Source organism: Hevea brasiliensis, chromosome 15, assembly GCF_030052815.1.
Source record: "Hevea brasiliensis isolate MT/VB/25A 57/8 chromosome 15, ASM3005281v1, whole genome shotgun sequence".
Lineage (NCBI taxonomy): Eukaryota > Viridiplantae > Streptophyta > Magnoliopsida > Malpighiales > Euphorbiaceae > Hevea > Hevea brasiliensis.
Genome location: NC_079507.1, coordinates 73,977,217 through 74,000,460, shown reverse-complemented (window position 1 = coordinate 74,000,460; position 23,244 = coordinate 73,977,217). Strand labels below are relative to the sequence as shown.

Genomic DNA, 23,244 nt, shown 5'->3' with positions numbered 1-23,244 from the left:
TTAGTTAATTTCAAATCCATAGATAAAAAAAAAAAAAAGGAAGAAATCATAATTGGAAAGGTAATTAAACGTGAAAAGCAAAGTAAAAATGAAGGATTGATCAATGGAAGTTAGGAATTGACGTAAAATGGATTGTTGCTTTTTTGCAGGTTTAGTTGTATGGATGAACCTAAGCTGGCTGATGTTTGATGGTGAGGCCTTTTCTGTCCTCAAAAATTCTCCAAACATGGCTTTGGAATGGTGGGTAATGATCATGAAATTTGTTTTAGCACTTCTGGGACCACAGGATGAGGAAGGAGCCTTCCCTTGGAGCTTCCTTGCTTATGTTCAAATGTCTAGTTTTGAAAGTCAGAAAATACACCAACATTATACTCAAACCATCTAAAGTCCAATTACTTTGGTTAAGCTATCACTTTTATATAATAGTAGAATCCAAACCCAACTCCTGAACAAACAGATCCAATTGGTAGGGTGGGTAATACCTCACATCTTCCTTTCTCATCATCATTGAATTTACCATTGGTAAAAAGTGAGGCTATATTTGAAGCCCACTGGCTAGAGCTTTTCAAACCTTTTCATCCTTTTCCCACTTGAAGTTGCCATTTTCATTTGTAATCAAAATCAACAATTAGCCTTGCAAATTATACCATAGCTCTTTGGAAGTACCATAGCCTTGATTTGGCACCAACTCAAATGCATAGAAACTTCCCATTGAATGTCCTCATTACATAGTTTTTGTCTTCAAGAACTGAAATTTGGATTCCAACATTGCACTTTGAATGGTTGTTGTTTTTTTTGAGCAAACCTTAGTGATTTCTTTGTTTAAAATATTCCTTCCATAACTCAGTTCCACTTTCTGAGGACTCTATAAGATATGCATCGTCGATTTTTTTTTTTTAATTAATAGTATAATCTTGGTTTTAATAAAGTTAACTTTGTTAATAGCTATTTTTAATATATTAAAATACAGGGGAGTTGGACTAAGCCCAATGAACTCGTGGAATGCCTTGAAATCATCCACACACTTGCATGGCTCAAAAACGAAGTTCCACATTCGCACCTGTGAGTCAAGACAGGGACATGGATTGAAGAGGAATATAGTATTATTATTAATTATTTTAGTTTTTTAAATAATAATTTATTTATTAATTTATTAACATTTTTATTTAATAATAAATAAAGATTTAAAACATAAAATAATTTAATATAAATTTACAATCCATTTCATGAAATTTTTGTAAATTAATTTTTTTATAATAATTAATTATAAAAATTTTATTAATTTAAAAATAAATTTTGTTAAATAAAAAATAAATATAATATTTTTTAAAAATATATTAAAAAAATAAAATGAAATATAATAATTTTATAAAAAAATTATTTTATAAAATTTTAAATTATAAATTTATCTTAAATTATCTTATTTTTCATTATAAAATAATTATATTTTATATAAAATTAAATAATTATAAAAAAAATATAAATTGAAAATATAATATGTTAATTTTAAAAATAATTTATTTGTAATATTAAAAAATATTAAATAAATTTTAATATTAAAATATTAAATAAATTATTATTATTTTAGAATATTATTATTTTTGGTTCATGGGTCGAGAATGAAAGGAACAACCCCAAATGGAATTATGGAAGCCACCTGCGACAAGAAAAACCAAAACAAAAACCAGTTAAAAACATCTGCAGAGGCCGGTTCTTCTCCTTCTCCTTCTTCTTCTTCCCCTTTCTCTGTCTGATAAAATCTGCTTCAGATACAGAGATCAGCCAGAGTATCTTCTCTTCTCTGTTCCCTTGTTTTGTTCTTCCCTTCTGTCTCTTTTCACTATTTCCAATATTCTATGGCCTCTATATTTTGTTACTTTATTTGCTAAACAAGTAAAATACAACAGCTAAGAAAGAGAGCAATAAACGAGAGACAAAGCAGGAGAAGAAGGGATCAAATCAAACTTGATTGCTTTCAATCTCTATATGGAGCAGCTTGTCAACTTTATAATACGTCCTCCTAGGTAAGCAATTTACTTACTTTTGAATTCTGTCTTTGTATTTTGTGTAATTTTTAGTTTTCTTTTTTTGGGGTCAAATTTGTACATGGCGTTTTCGCGTTTAGTCAGTTGGGGTTCCTGAGCAAAACGGAGTAGAAGTCGAATCTCGGTGATCTGGCATCTAGGTTGAAATAAAATTTGATAGCCTTTCTAATTGAGCTTAATTTTGAATTTTAGGCTATGTAAGGGATGAACGTAGAGTACGAGATTCAAATTTGATTTGATTTTGATTTTACTTGCATCGGTTTCTTAGCCACCGAAGCATGTATTAATTTTGACTTAGTATCGATTTCCATATTAGGATTCAGTCATTCAAATAATCTAACTTGTATTTTCTTAGTTGATTCGTTAAGAATTCGAGATCTCTGTGTTCTAATTACGGTTTTACTAACTCATAGTATATATGTGCAAATCTCTTATACTGGTTTGCTGATTTTCTCCTCTTAAAAGTCCTTTATGGAGAATCTTTTAATGTATTATATAGGTTTTGATGTTCTTATGTAAAATTTAATTAGATATTTTCAATCTCATTAGTTTCTCAATCATATTTACATTACTTAGTGGAAATCCTATGTTTTGTTAACATGCGCTGTTGAAAATTGTAATATTTGTCTCTTTTAGTGGTTTAAGTATTGAAATTTAATAGCAGTTTTGATAAGGTCAGCATGTGAGGCTCAGGACTTTTTGGTTCTTTTACTTCTATTGATTTGGTTTTTGTACTTTTAATGTGATTCATGTGATAAAAGTCGATGTTTTATTGCAATTTGGATAAGAGTTCAAAATGGTAATAGTTGGTTTTTTAAACTGTGTTTGTAATGTTGAGTTGAGTTGAGTTGAGTTGAGTTTGTAATGTTGAATTTTTGAATTAAAAAATTTTCTTTGTCTCTGAATTATGAATTTGAAATCAAAACACTCATTAGTAGTAGTAATCTAGGTCCACATGTTCAAGTTTTCTAGTTTAGATGTATTTGATGAGATGCACTTCTTTGGCATTAAGGTTCAATGAGAATGAGGCACACTTATATGAGACACCTGTTATCTAGGCTTTATGATGTCTAAATAAAGGAAATTCAAATTTTGATGATTTATTGCGTCTTTTTCCTTTTGTAGCTTTTAAATTATTTTTTACATTTTTTGACTGCAGGGCTGAGTACAATCCAAAACATGACTTGTTGGATCAGGAGTTTATACTGAAAGGGAAATGGTACCAAAGAAAGGATTTGGAGGTAAATCAATAGACTATGTGTGTTCTCTCTCTCTCTCCTTTTTAATGAACAATCTCATTGGCAATGTTGTGGTGGTAAAAATATGACTGAAGAGTTTCTCCATTCATCAAAACTTTTTCATCAATATTTTGTAAATAACCTTGTTCACATTAACTTCTTTTTTTTTTAATATTCTTCTATCCTTTGGAATGATGTTCTCTTTATTTTGCTATTTTTTCTTTTATTTTCATAAGTCAAAATCTTTATACCTTTTCAGAAACTTGAATTTTTTAAATGCATATTCAGCTCATTGATAGGCATTTTGAATATTCTTCAGATTAAAAATAGCCGGGGGGATATTCTTCAATGCAGTCATTACGTACCCATCGTTACTCCCGAAGGAAAGCCACTGCCATGCGTAATATACTGTCATGGAAACAGGTAACTGGGAAGTTGTTGATTAGAATGAACATTGTTGTTTGTTAGCATCTACTAATATTCTAACAGGCATTTTTAGTTAGTATCTTATCTTCAAAATCAATGAACTTTTATTTATCTAGATGTTAAGAATTGCCTACTCCTGTTGATAAGTTGCCATCAACATTGGAGGGGGTGAAATTGGGTTCAGTTCTTTCAGTGACACAGCTTATATAGAAATGATCAATCAAGTTGAATTCCCAACAATTTTTTTGTTGAATTGATTGTTACTGATTGGCAGTGTGTGCTTTTGGCAGTGGGTGCAGGGCTGATGCAAGTGAAGCTGCTATTATACTGCTGCCTTCAAATATTACAGTTTTCACTCTTGATTTCTCAGGATCTGGAATTTCTGGAGGAGAGCATGTCACTCTGGGGTGGAATGAAGTAAGTGCCTGCACATCTTGTCGAATATATTATATGTTTGATTAACGAAGCAGGATGTTCATTGATCAACCACATCATCCAAATAGATTGATTTCCAACCTCCCTGTCCCTTTAAAAATAGTGTATTAGAATTATGGTTTGTATTTCTCCTAAAAAGGCTTTACAAAAGTTCAAGTTCTACTTTATGCATCATATTACAAATCTTTTTCTTTTAAAATTGATGATTGCTACTTGTCATTATAGATTTGCCATCTTACATTCTTTGGCTTCTTTCCAGAAAGATGACCTCAGGACTGTAGTTGATTATCTGCGGCAAGATGGAAATGTCTCTTTGATTGGCTTATGGGGCCGTTCAATGGGTGCTGTCACCAGGTTTTCTTCATGTACTTGCTGTGGTTCCTTTGTTGGCATATCCAAAATTTTGAACACAAAGGGGACTGCTTGTTTTTCTTTCTTGCTATTGCACTCTACATTCTCTCTTACTTTATTTCTTCAAAGCAAAAAAAAAAAAGTTTTACTTTGTTCTTTGCCCTTTGTAATGCTCTCTGTGGCTTTCCTGTAATTAATGACGTGCATATTTTTTGTAGTCTAATGTATGGAGCTGAAGATCCCTCAATCGCAGGTATGGTTCTTGACAGTCCCTTTTCTGATTTGGTTGACCTGATGATGGAACTGGTGGATACATACAAATTCCGTTTTCCCAAATTCACTGTAAGTAGATATTTTTGCTCACATCATAACTGTTATTTCCTTAATGTATTATATGCAATAATTTTACAACTCTAAGGACAACAAAATAATTATGATAAGAAGTTTTGAATGATATATAAAGTTATGGGACTGAGAAGTTGGTGATTTGTAACAGATCCCTATAATCACTTCCTTATCTATGTCTATAAGCTGTAACTTTGTTATCTGTATTTGAGCCTGCTGATAATTTTATCCATTTATGTTTTCAAGCTGTTTGTGCTCTCGGAAAGGCAAATTGGTAATGTTGGGAGCTCATTTGGTGGTTTAAATGGTTTTGTAAATCCCAAGGGCTGGCTTCTAGTCTTGGGTAATTGGGTTCAAGTGTCTCATGAAGCATCAGCTTGAACTCAAAACCCAATACAAACCTCTTTTACTGGTTTGTCAAGCTCAATAATTACTGGAGACATGGGTTAGGACACTTTGCACGTTGTTGTTTAAGTTTGTCCACTGGTATACTCAATTCCTTTTTAGGAATAGGGAGAGAGAAAATAGAAGCATAAGTTGGGGGGATGGCATGTTGATGACTTAAGGTGATTGTTCTAATGTTGTAAAGTGAATTTTAGGCACATTGCTCTGGGAGCTGAGATACTTCTTTGAATATTTACACTTGTGAATGATATTCAGAGTATGCTTGTTAGCCATCTTCTTCTCCTCAAAATTTCAAATTTGATTTTGCACCCAAGTGATAGTGGTCTTTGTTTGTTGTTGCTCCAAACAGAAACTCAACCACACTCTTTAAATATTAGACTGTTTACATATATTTAATAATCAATGCAATGATAACTGATGAGTGCTCTGATGTTTTATTAGAACATTCAAGTCATAGCTCTTGTATAGTCCTATGACCTTGACACTCTTTGTTTCCCATTTTAGGTGAAGTTTGCAATCCAATATATGCGGAGAGCTATCCAGAAGAAGGCAAAGTTTGACATTATGGATCTGAAAACTATCAAGGTTCTGTTCTTATTTGTTTGTTAGGCCGTATATCTGATTATTGTTTTGTAATAAAGAACTTACTAAATACATATTTTTAAAACTTAATATGATGAATTTGAATTTAATTAAGTAGAACTTTATATTATCTATCGAAGCATTTGGCCTATATCCTTATCAATTCTCTTCTCTGTCATTCTAATAATTGCCACCTCTTTCTAAAAAAGCTTATTATGGTAGTATTTTTGTAAATCTCGAACTAGTAAGGATCCTAATGTTAGATTATTCATACTTTCATAGATGAATAAATTTAAATTAAAGTCACTAATTTGTATGATATTTTTATTGACTGGAATATGCAGTTGTTGCTATACAGTAACTTGATAAACTTTAAGATATCAGTTCAGCAACAGAATTTTATAAATTATCAGAAGATTATTAGGTTTTCAGTTCTTCTAACAAGATGATAAGATGACTTTATTTGTTAAGAAGCTTAGGAGCAGGAATGAGCAATCTTAACTAATTCTGGCAGACTTAATACACATAAAAAAGGTTCAAAATCAAGTAATGTGTTTGTTTGGTAAAGCAAAATAAAAGTCTTTGTTGGTGTAATTTAATCATTTTACCTGTTAATCCTGAAAATTATTCCATTAATAATTTTGTATTACAGGTGGCTAAGTCTTGCTTTGTTCCGGCTCTATTTGGGCATGCCATTGATGATGATTTTATACAACCTCATCATTCAGATCGTATATTTGAAGCTTATGTGGTAAGTTCTGTTCTTGTTAATGATGAGCACTTGGAAGTAATTTGTGCATTAATTGTTCAGTCATGCCACAGTTTACACCATCTCTTTTTTTTCTTTCCCTAAAAGTTTGTTCAGGATTTTCAAACTTAAAGTTGTGCTAGTCCTACCAAAGTTTGGCATATATGCCTTATATTTATCTTAAAATTTAGGTAATGGCACTTAAATATGTTTATCAGGTTATTTTAATTTTAGGTAATGGTTTTGAAAAGTTTGCAAAAAATCTCCTTTTGTATGCCATTCCTTTCTTGTGGTTTGACACTTTTGCAGATAGTTTGTTGGTGTATATTGCCTTGCAGTTTCTCTGTTTCATACTCTATTGCACTTGTTTTCTTCGAAATGAATTTTGCAGGGGGACAAGAATATTATCAAGTTTGAAGGAGATCACAATTCTCCACGTCCTCAGTTCTACTTTGATTCCATAAATATATTTTTCCACAATGTTTTGCATCCTCCAGAGGATGAGGTGGGGGGAACATATTTTGACACAATGCTTGATAACTTTGGTAAGGTAAATTAAACAAAAATGCATCTGGCTGTAGGTCCTGACTTTATTGGAAGAACCAGATTTCATATCCTCTACAATTTGCCAATTGTTGATTGTTTTGCCTTCAGGGTGATTGGAGCACTGTGCATGAAGTAGGCAATAACCTGGAATTTTCAGTTGCTTCTAAAGGCATGGCTCACATACCTTGTGACTTTCTAACTTCTTAATGTTAATTTCCATCTACCCTTGATTTGGCACTCTTTTGTTCATTCTCCTATTGATTGATTATTAGTTGCAGAACCATCAACAAGCAGTGGAGAAGATGCCCATGCCCTTGAACAAGTTCGTCCCAAAAGACCAATGAGTCGGACAGAGGTCAGTGATTATTTGTTATGCTTTTTGCTTGAATATGAGAATGACACTCGGCATGAAAAGTGAAAGACACTTGACATTTTTTAAACTAAATGCCTCAAATACCTAAGTTATGCCCCCAGCGTTGTTTGATTTGTACAAAATTTGGAAGTATTTAATATCTCTTATGATCCTTCTCTTTTAACACACCACATTTCCAACCCAAGTTATACATGCTACTACAGGAGGGAACTAGAAAAGAGTGAACAGAATAAGAGAACTTGAGAGCCATTTTAATATTTGCCCGTGTGGCATGGTAACAAAGTAGTTTCAAGAATTAGGTTTACTTCATTAACCTGAAAAGAAATAACACTTTGGTTTCTTTTGGCTGTATTGTGTTGTATCTTACATTATATTGAGGAGCTTCTTTGACTCTGTTCAGGTTCCTTCCGAGATTCCATCTGAGGGCAAACAATCTGAAGTTGAGGTATCCTCTTGCATTTTTGTCAACAGAGTAGACAACACTTGATGGTTCATTTTAGGAAACATATGACCCCTAACAGCAATTCATAATTCTTTCCCTCTCTTCAAAACTTGAGTCCTTGTTTTTGTAACATGATTTGGTCTTTTCCCCATTCATAGGATCACTGAGCACCAAAAAGAAGACTGACATGGCATGGTTTTTGCTGCAGGTTGGAGAAATCAATAACAATCATTTGCCATCATCATCCAAAATGATAAGCTTTGAATTATCCAATGGTCATCCCTATGGTCCACATGTTCCAACAATGATGGATGATGATCAATATGTGGAGTATCAACTGGATGACTTGGCTGGTTTTCCATGCAATGTAGAGGAGGAAGAAAGGGTGAGTAATCTTACATTGCATGTGTGACATGATGTCAACCCTCTCGAGACTAAGGCTGTTTGCATTTTTCAGATGTTTATGGAAGCAGTGATTGCATCACTAAAGGACTTGGAGATGAGATATCCTAATGCTGAACAAGAACAGGCTAGTGTCAACCCCACTTCCATGGAATCTTCACAAAAACATTATGTAGATGCATCTTCCATTGCAGAACGTTCCTTGAAGACAGTAGAGCAACATGAACCTTCAAAGATAGAGCCTGCTTCCTCTCCAGCAACCAGTGTTGAAAATTCAGCAACAGAACACCCATCACCTGATCCTAGTGTGTCATCCAGCGGACCAGCATTTGACACCCCACCATCCATGACAGAATCTGGTAGCACAGGCACCTCTACTCGTAGTGATACTTCAGGGAGTGTCCAGAACCCAACAGATACTGACATGTCAAGTAACACGAAAGCCACATTGACAGTAGAACGGAACCCAGCAAGCCACATTATGGATGGTTTGATGCGCCGTTGGGATTTCAGCTTGTTCCGAAATCGATGAAAATTAAAACTTTTTTTTTTTTTTTGGTTTCAACAGTCTGATGATGATTTGTTTTGTAATTAAGATAGTAGCAATGATTTAGTACTGTAAAAATGCACAAAACGTAAGGAAGGAAATTAGGTTCATTGAATGTGTTTAAAGTTGATGGTGCTGGTTTTATTTGATACAAAATCATTTGTACTGTTCATTTGTGAAAAGGTTTGTGGTTATTCTTCTACCCACGATCGAGGAAACTGATCTTTGAATGCCATTTTCATATATTCTTGCCTTTAGCTAATGCGGTAGCAATTTGATTTGATGAGCGATGGGATTCTCGAAAATTAGTTGTTTACTTGATCTGTTCTCCAAGAGGCTTATCTCCGGTACTTGTGCGAAACCGAACCCCCTGTGTTGGCTGCAAATTTGCGCAATGAAAGTGTTCCTCGATGTAGTATGGGGGCAACTTTGATCCCAGTATTAGATTCTGGTTCTTGAAGTTGATGCTTGGATTTTGATTCACATCATCGGTTACTGATCCAAATGTGTGACAGAAAATAGATAAAAGATACAAAATTAGAGAATAAAGAATAATATGGTAACTTTTTTATGTTGATCACCGATCGCTTCAACAGTCACTCTCCTAACTCCTTCATCACTGACACCCTCTGCTCTTCCAAGATTCTGTCCTAACTCCATGGCTGTTCATGCTCGCAGAAACCGCAGTTCAAAGCATTTTCTCTCTTTCGTTTCTTCCTCTGTTAGTCTGTTTCCCTCTTACTCAATGGAAATGCCTCTGCCGCCTCCTATTTATGGTGATGATCTATGGCCATTTTCACTCGTCCCATCAATCTATATATAAAGAAAAGAAAACCAAGGAATGTAAATTGCCAATATCTTCGTCTTTCAGAGTAGGAAACCTCACATGTTAGAACCATTGAACTACTCTAAACTGCTGCTATTACAAAGGTCGAGTAAAATGGACATAATTGAAGCATAATCTGGCAAGAATGATAATAATAATAATAATAATAATAATAATAATAATAATAATAATAATAATAATAATAATAACTCCAAATAATTGTATTATTTACATAATCACAGTTACCTCCATGTGATAATTACTTGATTTAAAAAAATAAAAAAACGAATTTCCATAGTATACTCTTATTTACAAGGCCATAAGTTCATTTATTTGTAATGATTTATGGAGTACTGATATGAAAAATCACTGTTCTGTTGCATGGTTTTGCCTTTCTTCCAGCAGCTTCAGTGCAGTTTCAACCAGTGAGTGAATAGTTGTGCTGTGGCGGCTCAGCCCAACTGTGCCAGAGAATATGTTGAAGCTTTCAAGTTCTGCTGTAGTTTCTAAAACATGCTCCAGCTCTTTCTCCAATTCCAAATCAGTAAAAATACGTACATTTTCTGCGTTTTCTCGCATCATCCAAATTGCCAATTCTATAACAAACCTCCGAATTCTTGGAACCTTAGTCGATGGATTTTCATGTTTTTTGAGGATCTGCACTATTGTGCTGGCTAGTTCAGCCTCTTTAATTCCTGTCCTTTTGAACATCATGCTTGATTCCTGAGAACTCATGAATTTGAAAACTTCAGCGGCTAGTCCAACCATTACTTCTTGCAGTTTGTTCTCTTCTGACATAATTCCCATAAGCACCTGCAATAGGGGAAAAAGGATTTTAGAGACTAAGGTTGTTAGTCTGAAGTATTTATATTTATAGTTTAAATGAATGGAAAAACGAAAACTCATGTTTGTGCCTTTCTGAAACTAGATTTTGCTATATATTATTTGAACTAGAATAGGCTTCTGATTTGATGCAGAAGAACACTTACTGTAGGCGCGGAAGCTGTGACTCCCTTCAAGCGGCTGAAGCAATCTGCACCACTGTAGGCACATAAGTTTCGTAGGATTCTTGCAGCATTCACACGAAGCAATGGATCCTCAAGTGCTTCCACAAGTCTTTCTAGGACCATCAATTTCAATATACGATGGCAATTACTTCTGCTTTCTAAGGCCAACATGGCTAGAGCTTCTCCTGCTGCAATTCTTACGTGATTTGGACTCTCAGGTGCTCCATGTCTAAAGAAAATGTTGAATAACTCCCTGAGAACTCCACCTGTGCCCCCAATCCTCTCTGTTGCATCCACTTCTAGTGCTAGATTGGTCAATATTTCTATGCTGAGTTTTTGCAGCACTGGGCGTTTCTCCCCATGTCTTAAGATTTCTCTAATATTGCTGATGGTGAAAACTATCTCAGAAATCTCTCTTCGAAGATGACTGCCAGTCGTACCTGTGGTGCTTGCCAACATCTTCACCACTTGCAGAGATCTTTTCACTGTCAAGATCTGAGAATGTGCAACATTTTCATCTTTCAATATTCTCTCTCCAGCGTGTGTTAAATCGATAATTTTTGGGAGGAGGCCCCTTGTATTGCCAATCTTTCCACAATTATCATGGTCATGAGCTAGCTTTTTCAGGATAAGAAGTCCTAAATGATTGAATGTCCAGAATCCGTAATGTACATGATCAGTGATGATTGTCTTTTCGCCAATTTCATCAGCTGCGGCGCTGGAGCTTCTATTGGTTTGGAGTAGAGATGAAATTGATTCCATTGAACCTGGAATTCCAGCAACTCGCAGGGAGTTCTGCTTTTTTCCAGCTAGTTCAGATAGGATTTCCGCGGCCGACCTCCTGATTACTTCTTCTTGTGGGTCTTTCCAATTCAACATCTCAACTAATCTTTCTATAACTGATATATTTGTCCCAATCTTCTGGAGGGTATCATCAGAAAACCGCTCACTCATGGCAAATTGGCAAAGAATTTGAACTCCAATGAGCTGCTCATCAGGGGAATTTGAAGCCAAGAGATCCATAGCAAAAGCAACCAAGTCCATTTTCAAGCCATCAAAGATGCTTCCATTAACACATCTAGAATAAGCATCATAGAAGAACCTTTTGATTGATATCATACCTGAAGGCCCCAATTCACACTCTTTGTTCACCTCCTCCAACAGTTTACAATAGATCACCTTCCACTCCCAGTAAGCTTTTTCCATAAGAAACAACAGAGCTTCTGCCAAAGCCAGGGCATAGAAAATAGTCAGAGCAGCTTGTCTGTTCCTCTTGTCAGTATCCCCTTTCGCTATCTCACCATAGTTATGTTTGATGAGCTTCATTAATGATAAAGCTACACATGCTGTAGCAGATGCAAGCTGAAGCCAATAGAGAATTTTACTAATATTTCTTGTAAGGAAAAACCATTGAGCATACGGTAGAATAGGGACATCTGAGCTTCTCCATGTCCGAGTTGTCTTCCTTTGGCAATCCCAATTCGTAGAGTTGGTTGTATCAGAACTCTGCGTCACGTTTCTTTTATGTTGACTCTGCTTTCGAACCTGAGTAATCCGCCTGAAAATTGACTTTACAGCTTCAATGATAAAGTGGGAGCTAGATCTCAATGCTCTGAAACTAGTGATTCCAGCACCAGCAATTGACCAGGTGGCTTGGTGCTGCCATTCAAGCTCATGGCTCCTGCTGAATATTCGAGTTCCTTCAATCAACAATATAATAGTGACGAACCAGAAGTCTGTTGTATCTAAAGTGATGGCAAAACCTCCTAGAAGAACAACTGTTGCCCAGATAAACCCGAGGGTTCCCAGGCCGGTAGCTGCCTTCTCAAAAACTGCAAGGCGAAGGGCAAAGAGGGTGAGTTTCTTCTCTGGTGCACGTACTGGTGTAGTTGGTGTTGTTGAAGCAGAATTTGCAGCGCTGTCTCTCTTCTCTATACTACTGCGAGGCTCAAAAATGGTGCCGCCCGAACCATAGGTTTCGCTGAGCCTACGAAGCTCAACAACCGGCAGACAAATGCTACCATCGTTTACTGCAGATTTGCCAGTGTCCATATTGCTGGATTAGACAAGCCTGGAAAATGGATGCTCTAGGGGAGTTTGGTAAAAGAATTGGCCTTGAAATAGGAAAAAAAAAAATTGATTGTGGTATTAAATACTTGCTGTTTTCTTTAATGTTTGTGCAAGGGAAAATGAGCAAGTATTGTTGATTATAAAGGGAAGAATGATCTTAGGAAACTCGTTTATTATGTGGAAATAGGAAGTTGCTTCCTTTTCTCTGCTGCTTTTCCTGGAAAATTTTGCTATGCTTTGCAGTCAACTTCCCTTAAACTTGGGCGGCAAGGGTTGTCTTTGCTCTAGTGATGATTTGTGTGTTTTAAAGTTAGTTTTCCTGTTGGCTCTTACTAATATGTTGCTTGAACTTGATGGATTATCCAAAAAGTTTTTTTCATGGCCAAAAGTAAATTTACTTTTCCTGATTTGCTGTCCTTTTTGTTTATTTCCAAACCTAAACAAACCCATTTTGGGAGGAACCAATAGACCATGTCATAGAGGGTATAAATGTCAAAGTGGAGAAGTTGCCTTGACATTTCCATGTCCTTTGAATATCCCTTTGATCTCATTATCATCCAGCTAGCCCTTGACTAATGAAGATCAGTGTTAATTCATGGTCCTCCTCTCCGCGAAAAAGAATATGGTACTGTCACCATCTAATTATGAATTTCTTAATCAGCAATTTGGTTGCACCCTCTAAATAATTCAATCTGATTCAATGATCTTACGTACCTTAAAACTATTAGCATCACAATTTTTAAATTCTGGTGTTGACGTGGCAAGAGTTATCTATCCTCTTCCATGACTTGCAGAAATGGGTTTCCAGAAAGAGTCTTTGCGTCAAGATTTTCTTGACACATTCCATCTTCCGGCTGTTTCTTTTACTGTCAATATGTTTAAGTCTTGTAACGCTGAAATGTTGGCAACTGGGTAGGTTATAACTTGCAGAAAAGGGAGTCTCATTGTGTCAAGTTAAAGGCTCAAATGGAACACAAGTCTACCAATTATCCCTTTAACTACAAGAATTGTGTGATCTAGATCTTTAATGGATTTAACTGTATGAGATTATCTCCTTCGGCACCGCCGAAAAGGTAGCGTTGCTTCTGCTTCTGCTGTTGCTGTTACGTGTAGTCTTTACTCCAACCAGTTTTCTTTCCTTTTTATTCTATATTTATTTAAAAAAAACAAACACACTACTGAATCGTCAAGTCTTAAGCTTGGATGTACGGAAGCAGAATAAGACAGCAAGACTTATCAAATGATTAATTATAACTTATAAGCGAAGAAAGCCAGTTCACATTAATTTGTCAAATTATTATTTTATGGGAGGGAAACCACAGCCACAGGGCACAGGCAGCAATAAGGACTTGATGTCATTATATTAATAAAAAATAGTTCCGCGATATTAGTCCACCTTAGAAACTATGTGGCAAGTAAATTAATCTCACGTTGTTAATGCGATATCAAGCCCTCATATTATTCTGATTCAGAATATGGCAAACTGCGATCGTACAAGGGAGGCTTGCCCTGCCAGATAATATCTGAAAGATATAGAGACAGAGACGGAGACTTGCTGTTGGCATCACACCTAATACTCTTATCAAGTCTTCATTCACATCTTTTCAATTTCATCTGCTAAAAATAAATGTAAAACACCAACTTTGGCAAATCAATTATAATGTTGGGGCACCAGAAGCACAAAATCACCACATATCTAATACCTTCTGGAAAATTCTTCCTTCGGTACATCTAAATATTAATTAAGTTAGATGATATGAGTTGGCTCTTCCCTTCCAATAATCCATTTTCTCAACCAAAAATATATGAACTTGAGTTCTTTTAATGAGTTCCCAAGCTTTTACGGCTGAGCTAACCTTCTGAAAATTCTTTATTTCCATTTCAATGACATTCAAATTTGTCCAGTAACCTTTCAGGGGGAAAAATAAATTCTAAAACACAAATCTTGCTAATAAACTTTGAAAGAGCCGCCTAGTGTAAGATTTGTACAAACTATGTAATCATAAAATAATACCATTCCAAGTTCTCCTCTAACATTATTGCTACTTCCCACCTAGTACTGTGGATAATTTGATTCTCAAACAGGCCTCTGCACATAACACATACCACTTGCTAATCAACAAAGAGCCTTGTTAGGAAAGTAGCTGACCAATATTCTGTCTTCGACCAATTATCACATTTCTCCTGCAATGAAAATTCACTGCTACGAGTGTGCAAGAAACACATTTCACCAAAATAACCGCAAAATGTGGGTAAAGAAAAAGAACATTATTTCAAGAATTTCCATGAGATAACATCTAGATTTGGTCAAAACAACAGTTACCTTTTTCATAGCTTGGTTTTCTGTACGTTTAATAATGATATATGAAGAAAAGAATGAAGGCAGAAAAAACTAAGAGCTGTTAGTTACAACTGTCAAACGGAAACTGTTAGTTGTTAGAGCTGGAATAACTGATGTAAGCAAGAGGAAGCAGCTAAGCTGTTGGTCGAATCTCCTGTGTGATTTGTAACTGTTTCTTCTGTACCTCTTCTTTGTCTTCTTCTCCTTCCTCTCTCTCTCTCTCTCTCTCTCTCTCTCTCTCTCTCTCTCTCTCTCTCTGTTTTCCTTCTCTTTCTTGCACTTTCTCTTAGTTTAGAAGTAAACAAACAGTAATAAAAGAATTACTTGTACCAAATAACCTTTTATCACTGAGTTGAAGACAGCGAGGGAAAGATTCAGTAAAAATAATAGCTATTTCAAATAAATGCCATGAAACTCCATTGTACTAATCAAAATAATTTATCTCTTAACAAAGCATGAAAGCAAAACTTACCACAAAACAAACAGTTTCCACCAAATCTTAAGAGCCAATTCGGTGGCCATGTTTCATAGAAATTAGGTTTCTTTTCATTTCTCTTCTCTCCATTTCCTTCAATCCAAACAAAGGGTAAATCATGGCTCTCCTTTGCCGAACCTTAGCCTTCTCAGCATCAATAATGATTCCACCAGCTTCACCGCATAATCCAACTTCCCCTTGGTATTCACAAACACATAATCAAATTTATTGGTGTGCTTCATCTCCCCTCAGCATTCATCACCAAATAACCAAAATTCTTGGCGTGCTTCACCTCCTCTCTGGCGGTGGCAATCCTCACAAGCAAAGACTCTGCTGTCTCCGTCTTCCTATCAATTAGCCTCTCCACAAGCTCCAACTCACTTTCCCCTACCAAAAATATAAACACAGCAGAATTAGTCAGTGTCTTCGTCAACGTCTGTGCTCCCTGTGTATCTACCCTCAACACAATATCATACCCTTTTGCCAGATAATTTCTAAAATGCTTCTTCGATATTCCCTTATAGTCACCATATACAAGTGCATACTTTAAAAGCTCACTTTTATCTACCATTGATAAAAACTCCTCTTTGGAGACAATATAATAGCCTTTGCCATCAACCTCGCCCGGCCGCATTGGCCTGCTAATCGCTGTTACAACAAAATGCAAATTTTATCGCCCTTCTCTTAATTTTCTGATAACAGCGTCCTCGCCAACCCCACTCGGGCCGCTAATTACAATGATTAGAGGATTCGGCGGTGGGTAAATGGGGTCTCTGCTGAATGAAGAGCCTAAAGAGGACTCAAGGGCACGGAGCAATTCGGGTTTAGTTGCCTTTTCAAGATGTGGGATGGTGGATTTGGGTTTGTGGGTATCGCCCATTTTGGTAAAAACTCAAAGAATACAAGTGAAAGGCGAGAATTTGGTTTACGAGATATTTAGGGAATGGAGAGGGGTTTCGACGTGAAAGAGTGAGGAGTGGAGATTAAAGGAAAGGGAGAAAGAGTAACAGATTCTGCGAGACATGAGGCTGTTGAGAGGTTGGTGATGAGATTATATAAAGAGGAGAAAGCGGAACAAGGAATTAGGATTTACAAGGGTATAGTTGAGGTTAGGGTTTTGGTCCACTGAAGCGAGAGTTTGTTTTGATTATATCCAATTTTTTCAGCAGCTGCAGCCTGCAATAGCTGGATATCTCTAATGTTTCCCCACAGATAAGCACAAGGCAGAAAATCTAAATTATTATTATTATTATTATTATTATTATTATTATTTAAAAAGACTCTTGATAACATACAAAATTGATTTAATTAATAAGAATAAAAACTTTCTTTTTTATTAATTAAAATTTAATTTCATTAAAAGTAGTGAATGTAAAAGAGTGTATTTTACACTTTTTTTTGGAAAAAATTTTAATTTTAATGTATGAAAATTTATCTAAAGAAAATAAATAACATAGTCCTTTTAGTTACCTTCATTTCGTGAGAAAAAAAAAATACACACCCTTTATGATTCATTTAATATATTTAATTAATATGAGTAATAATATTATAAAACAATTGAATTTATCACTAATTATATTTTAATATATTAGTATCGTGTATTAAATGAATATTAATATGTGTAAATTATATATTAAATACATATTAATGAGTTATATTTGCATTCATTGAAAATATTATTATATAATAATTTTTTAATTAATGTAAATTTAAATTCATTAAATCTTTTAATGCATCTATTAATACAAAAAATTACAATTTTACTAACTAATATCTTATAGAAAAACAGTGCTAAATGAATATAAACTATGTATTAAATAAATTTTAATGAATATAAATTTAAATTTATTAGAAAATTAATTATATTATTATAAAATAATAAAGTATTTTTATAAGGTTTGGTTATTAAATATTTGTATTTATATTTGTGCAATCATTATATATACTTTAATTAATTTTGTATAAATTTTAATATAAATATTTAATTTAATTATTATTAATTTTATTATCATATGAAATCAAACTTATGTTAAATGCATCCATTTTAATAATATTATTATTTAATTAACTATCATAATTAATTTAAATTTTAGAAAATTAAAAAAGACATTAATGAATTTTATTGATTATAATAAATGCATACGAATAAACTTAATCACTATGGCAAATTTTTTTCTTGAAGGGGAAATATTGGCTTTACTAAAAATATCACTTATTTTTTAAAATTATATTTTTATTATTTAAATTATTTTAATATTTGAATATATTTGAAATTTTCAGTCCTATTTATACTATAATTTTAATTAAATATAAAATAATTTTATAAAAAATAATTAATTAAAATAAAAAATTAAAAAATAAAAAATATAACTAATTTATTTATAATAATCTATATAATAAATAGATGTGTGAAAGAGGGAAACATTAGAATTTTTAAAGATATTAACCATTACAATAAGGCCGAAGTTGATATCCAACCCAAATAAAGAAAACAAACAACTATTGTACCCAAGGTCCACGAACAAGTCCATGGACCAATAAAGTAAAACCCTAGCTAGTAAATGACCAAAGAAACTTCGTATTCCAGTCGCTCTAGCGCCATCATCTCCCAAAGCTTTTTGTGGTTGGAAGACACTAAGAGATCTTCATAGAAGCTATTATCCAAGAGCATGCTTATACCAAGCAAAGTAAGAGATTCACAACCTACAAGGGATAAAAAAATTGTAAATCTTTGACAATTCAATGGACAACGGTAAAAAGACGACAGAGTCCACTGGCATCTCACTCTCTCATGGTCAAGTGGCCCGTCTAGGGACACCAAACTTCTATGCAAAGTCAATTTTTCTTTTTCAGAGTTAAGAAAGACTAAATATTAACAATAAACATAACAAATAGGCTATTAGAGAATCATCTTCTAATAACATACATCTAGCCTATATAATAGAGAAGGTACTCATAAGCCGAGCCGAGAAAGGATGGCCTTCTCTTACTCGGAGGGGCAGAAGAAGGCCATAGAAAATGACAGAAAGAAATGCCTTTAAACCTTAGGAAAAAAAACCAAATAGAGAAAAATTCTTTCTCTAAAAACTTAGAGAGAGACTGCACTTTTCCAATCAAATTGCAACGAGTTTGAGGGTAAGCAATCGGTAGCAAACTGAGAAGAGTATAAAAGAAATTGAAAAATCATATAAAATTGAATGCCACAATATTAAAATAACAATTAGTTTTGGATAAATGGCAGAAATGAAAATGAAGCTTCTTGCACAGGTAAAGTCAGGGCACGGCTCTGACAGAAATCAATATAAATAAACAAACAAAACCTCAACGTGTTCTTATGTTCACTGCCTCCATTCTAAACACTTTTCTCATTCCCCAATAGTAAGCCATCTCCGCCATCACATCCCTTCTCTTTTCTTTCTCCTCCTTTCTCCGCCCAATACCTGATCCAATCTATTTCCCCCGTGTTTTCCCCTCTCCAATTTCGACTCTTTTACCCCTCAAATCCTTGGAAACCCTAATTCTCTACTAAACCCAAAAAATCTCACCCTGTCCCTATAATTCAATCAAACACTGTTTAAGTCTCCCATCAACAAGTCTCAGATTATCAAATCTCTCTCTTGTTGATGGGCACAATCAGAGCTACCACCGCAGACCTCTCCAAACCCACATCAACCTCCTCCTCCCCTGTCCCAACCACCACTTCCACCTCTCGCACTGAGACAATAAATGGATCTCACGAGTTCAAAATCGGTGGCTACTCTCCATCGAAGGGCATCGGAATCGGAAAGTACATAGCATCAGATACGTTCATCGTTGGTGGGTACGCGTGGGCAATCTACTTTTACCCTGATGGAAAGAGCCTTGAAGATAATGCGACATATGTGTCATTATTCATAGCGCTCGCAAGCGAGGGCACTGACGTGAGGGCATTGTTTGAGCTTTCGCTGATGGATCAGAGCGGGAAAGAAAACCATAAGGTTCATAGCCATTTCGGTAGAGCTCTTGAAAGTGGCCCTTACACGTTGAAATATCGCGGCAGTATGTGGTGAGTTTTGCTGATTCTTACAGTACTTGTACACAGTGTTTGTTTCAATTCTACCCCTGAGTTTTGGAATTCATTTGCAATGAATTTAGAATGAATTCTAGCTAGAATTCATTTTAAATGAATTCCACGCACAACTTAAAATGTAGAATCCAATGGAATTCCATATAATTCATGTTATAATTTCATAATTGAAATTCATTTGTCCTCAAATTACCATTATAATTTTCTACATAATTCAACAAAATCTTATACAATAAATTTATAATAATTAACAAATATATAAATAAACTAACAATAATTTAATAAATATAAATTTTCACATAATATAAGAGATATATATAAACAACATAATATAAAATATCTTATATACTTGTCCAATTATATTAATAATAAATAGATAAAAAGCTAGTTTCCATCTTCCTTAGTCAATGGAGTTTAATTGGGAGTAAGTTTTTTGATAGGGGTATTTTAGTCAAAAAAATTTGTTAGGTAAATTTTGTGGAATTCATTTCAAATTCCAATAATTTGGATAGACATTGGTTTTAGTTATAACCAATTCCTAGAGTTAAATTATTAGAATTGAGTTCTATATTTTTTTTTTCAAACCAAACACACAAAACATGGAATACAATTGAATTTCGTAACATTTTGTGTTTTGGAATTGAATCAAACAAGCTCTTATTGTTCTGGATGATAGGTTTTATTTCAAAGGAACAAATGTGCTATCTTTTCATAATGTGTATTGATTAATAACATGAGTGGATATTTTGGTGGATGAAAAGCACAGCCTAAGGGTGCTACTTATGGATGTTGCAGGGGTTATAAACGGTTTTTTAAGAGAACTCAAATAGAGACATCAGACTATCTCAAAGATGATACCTTGGTAATTCGCTGTTGTGTTGGTGTTGTAAAATCCCAGACTGAGGGACCGAAGGCCTATACCATTGCAGTGCCGCCCTCTGATATCAGTAAGCATTTCGGAAAGCTTTTAGAAAGTGGAAAGAGAACTGATGTAAATTTTGAGGTTGATGGGGAAGTATATGCTGCTCACAAGTTGGTTCTTGCGGCACGGTCACCTGTGTTTAGGGCACAACTTTTTGGTCCATTGAAGGATCAAAACACTGAATGCATAAAAGTTGAAGACATAGAAGCTCCAGTTTTTAAGGTTTTCCCTCTCTCTCACTCACTCTCTCTCTCTCTCTCTCTCTCTCTCTCTCTCTCTCTTACATATACAAACATGCAGACTGCAAAAACCAGTCATACGTGTTACTTATTTTCTACTGTCGTTGAATCTGTACCATATTTTTTCTCTTGTTGCGTACTCACAGATAGTTCTTCATTCTCCTTTTTGTTTACTTTCCACTTCATTCTCTGATAAATACTTATAGAAAACAGCAGTAAGAGTTAAATTCTGAAATGCTAGCTCCTCCATACAAGAAATATATTTCGTGCAATTGCAGTCTGGCCTTTTAGATTGTGGAGGTGAAATTATTTAGTTTTGTGATTAACAACAATTAGATAATTTGTTTATGGATCTAGCAAGCAAACGGTTTTGTTCTATAATACTGCATATTGTCCCTTATCTTCAAGTATCATATGTTTTGTGCTTTTAAGATGATTTATGTGTTGAGTATGAGATTCTTATTTCCAATGATAGTGATAGGAGTCATAGGAAAAGGTAGCTTTGTTGGTTGGTTGTGTTCATAAGGTGAGTGATTGTGGTGCCATACACAAACTTACATCTGGATCCATCTCTTAAGTGCTTTCCTGTACACAATCTTATTCATCCAGCTAAGGTTTACTATTCTTGCTTTTCTTCCTGATCCCTCTGTTGTATATGAATAGTCCATAACTTGCCCAGTTGACAACATTTTTATTTTTATCAGTGTGTGCTCTGGTGATATTTAACTACTACATTATTTTTCATTTTTCTAAATGCATTGTAGACAAAAGTTTTTATGATTTCTGCAGCATTGCAATAGCTAAATATATGAATTCATAAAATTGGCCTTGGATAAGTAGTTTGCTGTCCTCATTCTTTGTGACTAAAATACTGATCTTTTAAATTGAATTAGCTTTAATTTTTCTTTCATTTGATGGAACTTTTTATTTTTAGATTTTCTCAAGCATGCATTGTGGCAAGCGATATGGATGAAGCAGGTCTTGTTATTGTTAAATTTCAGTCATGTGTGACATAGTGCCCCCCATTGACCTTTGGTGAAAATGGAATTGGACCAAAGAAAGGAGCTTCTTGTTAGGGGAGGTTTAAAGAAGGAAATCTCCATTGTACTTTCCTTCTGCCCTGCCATGCACATTTGTGTCGATCTCTTTCACTGAGCAAATTGCCTTTTCATGTTGGCAATAGTGATGTTCTCTGAACTGGATTCGACTAAGGATTAATAACTGCAATATTTTGAGCTTATTACATCCTTGATTACTAGGTGAATAAGTGAACTTTCACAATATAACTTGTTTTTTTCCTTTCATGGGTTGCATGTTTGCAGGCATTGCTCTATTTTATTTACCGGAATACCCTACCAGATATGGAAGAGCTTTTCGGCCTGAACTCTAAATGGGCTTCTACACTGATGGCTCAGCATCTGCTTGCAGCAGCAGACCGTTATGCATTGGAGAGGCTCAGATTGCTCTGTGAGGCTAAACTGTGTGAAGATGTTGCCATAAACACTGTTGCAACGACACTTGCTTTGGCAGAGCAGCATCAGTGTCTCCAATTAAAAGCTATCTGTCTCAAATTTATTGCACTGCCTGAAAATTTGAAAGGTAAACTTTCTTGGCAACACCTGTGGAGGTCTGCTGATGTGTTTTAGAAAGCTGTCTTTTTCCATTACAACATGGCTGCATCTGTTACGTGGAAAGTATGTTATAGAAATTGAGAGTAAATATTTCTATTTATATTTGATAAACTATAATACACTATTATAAGATAAAGAGTAGTGACTAATGTATAGATTATGAATTTTAATCATGCATTATTACTGACAATTTGCTGGTGCTCTCTTTTCAGCTGTGATGCAGACAGATGGATTCGAGTACTTAAAGGAAAGTTGTCCTTCTGTTATCACAGAACTTCTACAATACGTGGGTAGAATTGGTGAGCATTCTGTCATTGCTTGTGGACATGGAAATGAAAGCTTGGATGGTGGTATGAATGGAAGGCGAGTGAAGCAAAGGCTACACTGATTTAGGAATAACATATAGCTCGGCATTTGAACAAAAACTGGAGCATAATTTTGTTCCAGTTTTTGAGATTGTACTAACAGTTGACTATTTAATAGAAAATTCAATGGTAGTGGTTATTTTGTTATGTTTTCCGGTACCTTGGTTAAATAATTTTGTGAATTTCAAGTTCTCTGTTGCAACTCAACCATTAGGCCATTTTTCAATGTGAAATGGAATGGCTGTCGGCTGTCGAGGGGTAGTTACTATTTGTATTACGGCAGTGTGCCATGTAGATGTCCTTTCTGGGGGATTTCCAGTAGGCTGTGGCAGAATAAATATTCCATTACTCCTGCAAATGTATTTTAGTTACCGTTATTGCAGCAGATGATGGGACAACGCCTGCTTCTCTCTCTCT

At 34.7% G+C, this 23,244-nt stretch overlaps 3 protein-coding genes and 1 pseudogene across 6 annotated transcripts; 2 read left to right on the top strand and 2 right to left on the bottom strand.

The window, feature by feature from the left end:
* Positions 1 to 1,616: 1,616 nt before the first annotated feature.
* LOC110648319 (uncharacterized) lies at positions 1,617 to 9,087 on the top strand. 3 transcript variants are annotated; one of them, XM_021802517.2, is made up of 15 exons: positions 1,618 to 1,787; positions 1,908 to 2,024; positions 3,205 to 3,286; positions 3,603 to 3,706; positions 4,000 to 4,126; positions 4,404 to 4,498; positions 4,714 to 4,837; positions 5,750 to 5,830; positions 6,480 to 6,578; positions 6,967 to 7,125; positions 7,230 to 7,290; positions 7,394 to 7,476; positions 7,895 to 7,939; positions 8,145 to 8,321; positions 8,394 to 9,087. In XM_021802517.2, exons 2-15 carry the CDS (start codon positions 1,987 to 1,989, stop codon positions 8,868 to 8,870), a joined length of 1,752 nt encoding a protein of 583 aa, XP_021658209.2. In that variant the 5' UTR covers positions 1,618 to 1,787; positions 1,908 to 1,986; the 3' UTR covers positions 8,871 to 9,087. The 3 variants fall into 3 exon arrangements, with proteins under 3 accessions (XP_021658204.2, XP_021658209.2, XP_021658218.2); XM_021802512.2 differs by having other exon boundaries at positions 1,617 to 2,024; XM_021802526.2 differs by having other exon boundaries at positions 1,618 to 2,024; positions 7,400 to 7,476.
* Positions 9,088 to 9,893: 806 nt separating this feature from the next.
* On the bottom strand, positions 9,894 to 13,144 carry LOC110670863 (uncharacterized). The gene is made up of 2 exons (XM_021833145.2): positions 10,701 to 13,144; positions 9,894 to 10,524 (listed from the first exon to the last, which is right to left on the bottom strand). Exons 1-2 carry the CDS (start codon positions 12,768 to 12,770, stop codon positions 10,078 to 10,080), a joined length of 2,517 nt encoding a protein of 838 aa, XP_021688837.2. The 5' UTR covers positions 12,771 to 13,144; the 3' UTR covers positions 9,894 to 10,077.
* A 1,491-nt stretch (positions 13,145 to 14,635) lies between these two features.
* On the bottom strand, positions 14,636 to 16,828 carry LOC110670868 (guanylate kinase 3, chloroplastic-like; annotated as a pseudogene).
* A 1,998-nt stretch (positions 16,829 to 18,826) lies between these two features.
* On the top strand, positions 18,827 to 23,034 carry LOC110670907 (BTB/POZ and MATH domain-containing protein 2). Of its 2 annotated transcripts, XM_021833209.2 has the most exons (5): positions 18,827 to 19,649; positions 20,466 to 20,617; positions 20,717 to 20,814; positions 22,154 to 22,430; positions 22,675 to 23,034. In XM_021833209.2, the coding sequence occupies exons 1-5, from the start codon at positions 19,228 to 19,230 to the stop codon at positions 22,848 to 22,850; spliced, it is 1,125 nt and encodes a 374-aa protein (XP_021688901.1). In that variant the 5' UTR covers positions 18,827 to 19,227; the 3' UTR covers positions 22,851 to 23,034. The 2 variants fall into 2 exon arrangements, with proteins under 2 accessions (XP_021688901.1, XP_021688900.1); XM_021833208.2 differs by having other exon boundaries at positions 18,829 to 19,649; positions 20,466 to 20,814.
* The last annotated feature ends 210 nt before the right edge of the window (positions 23,035 to 23,244 follow it).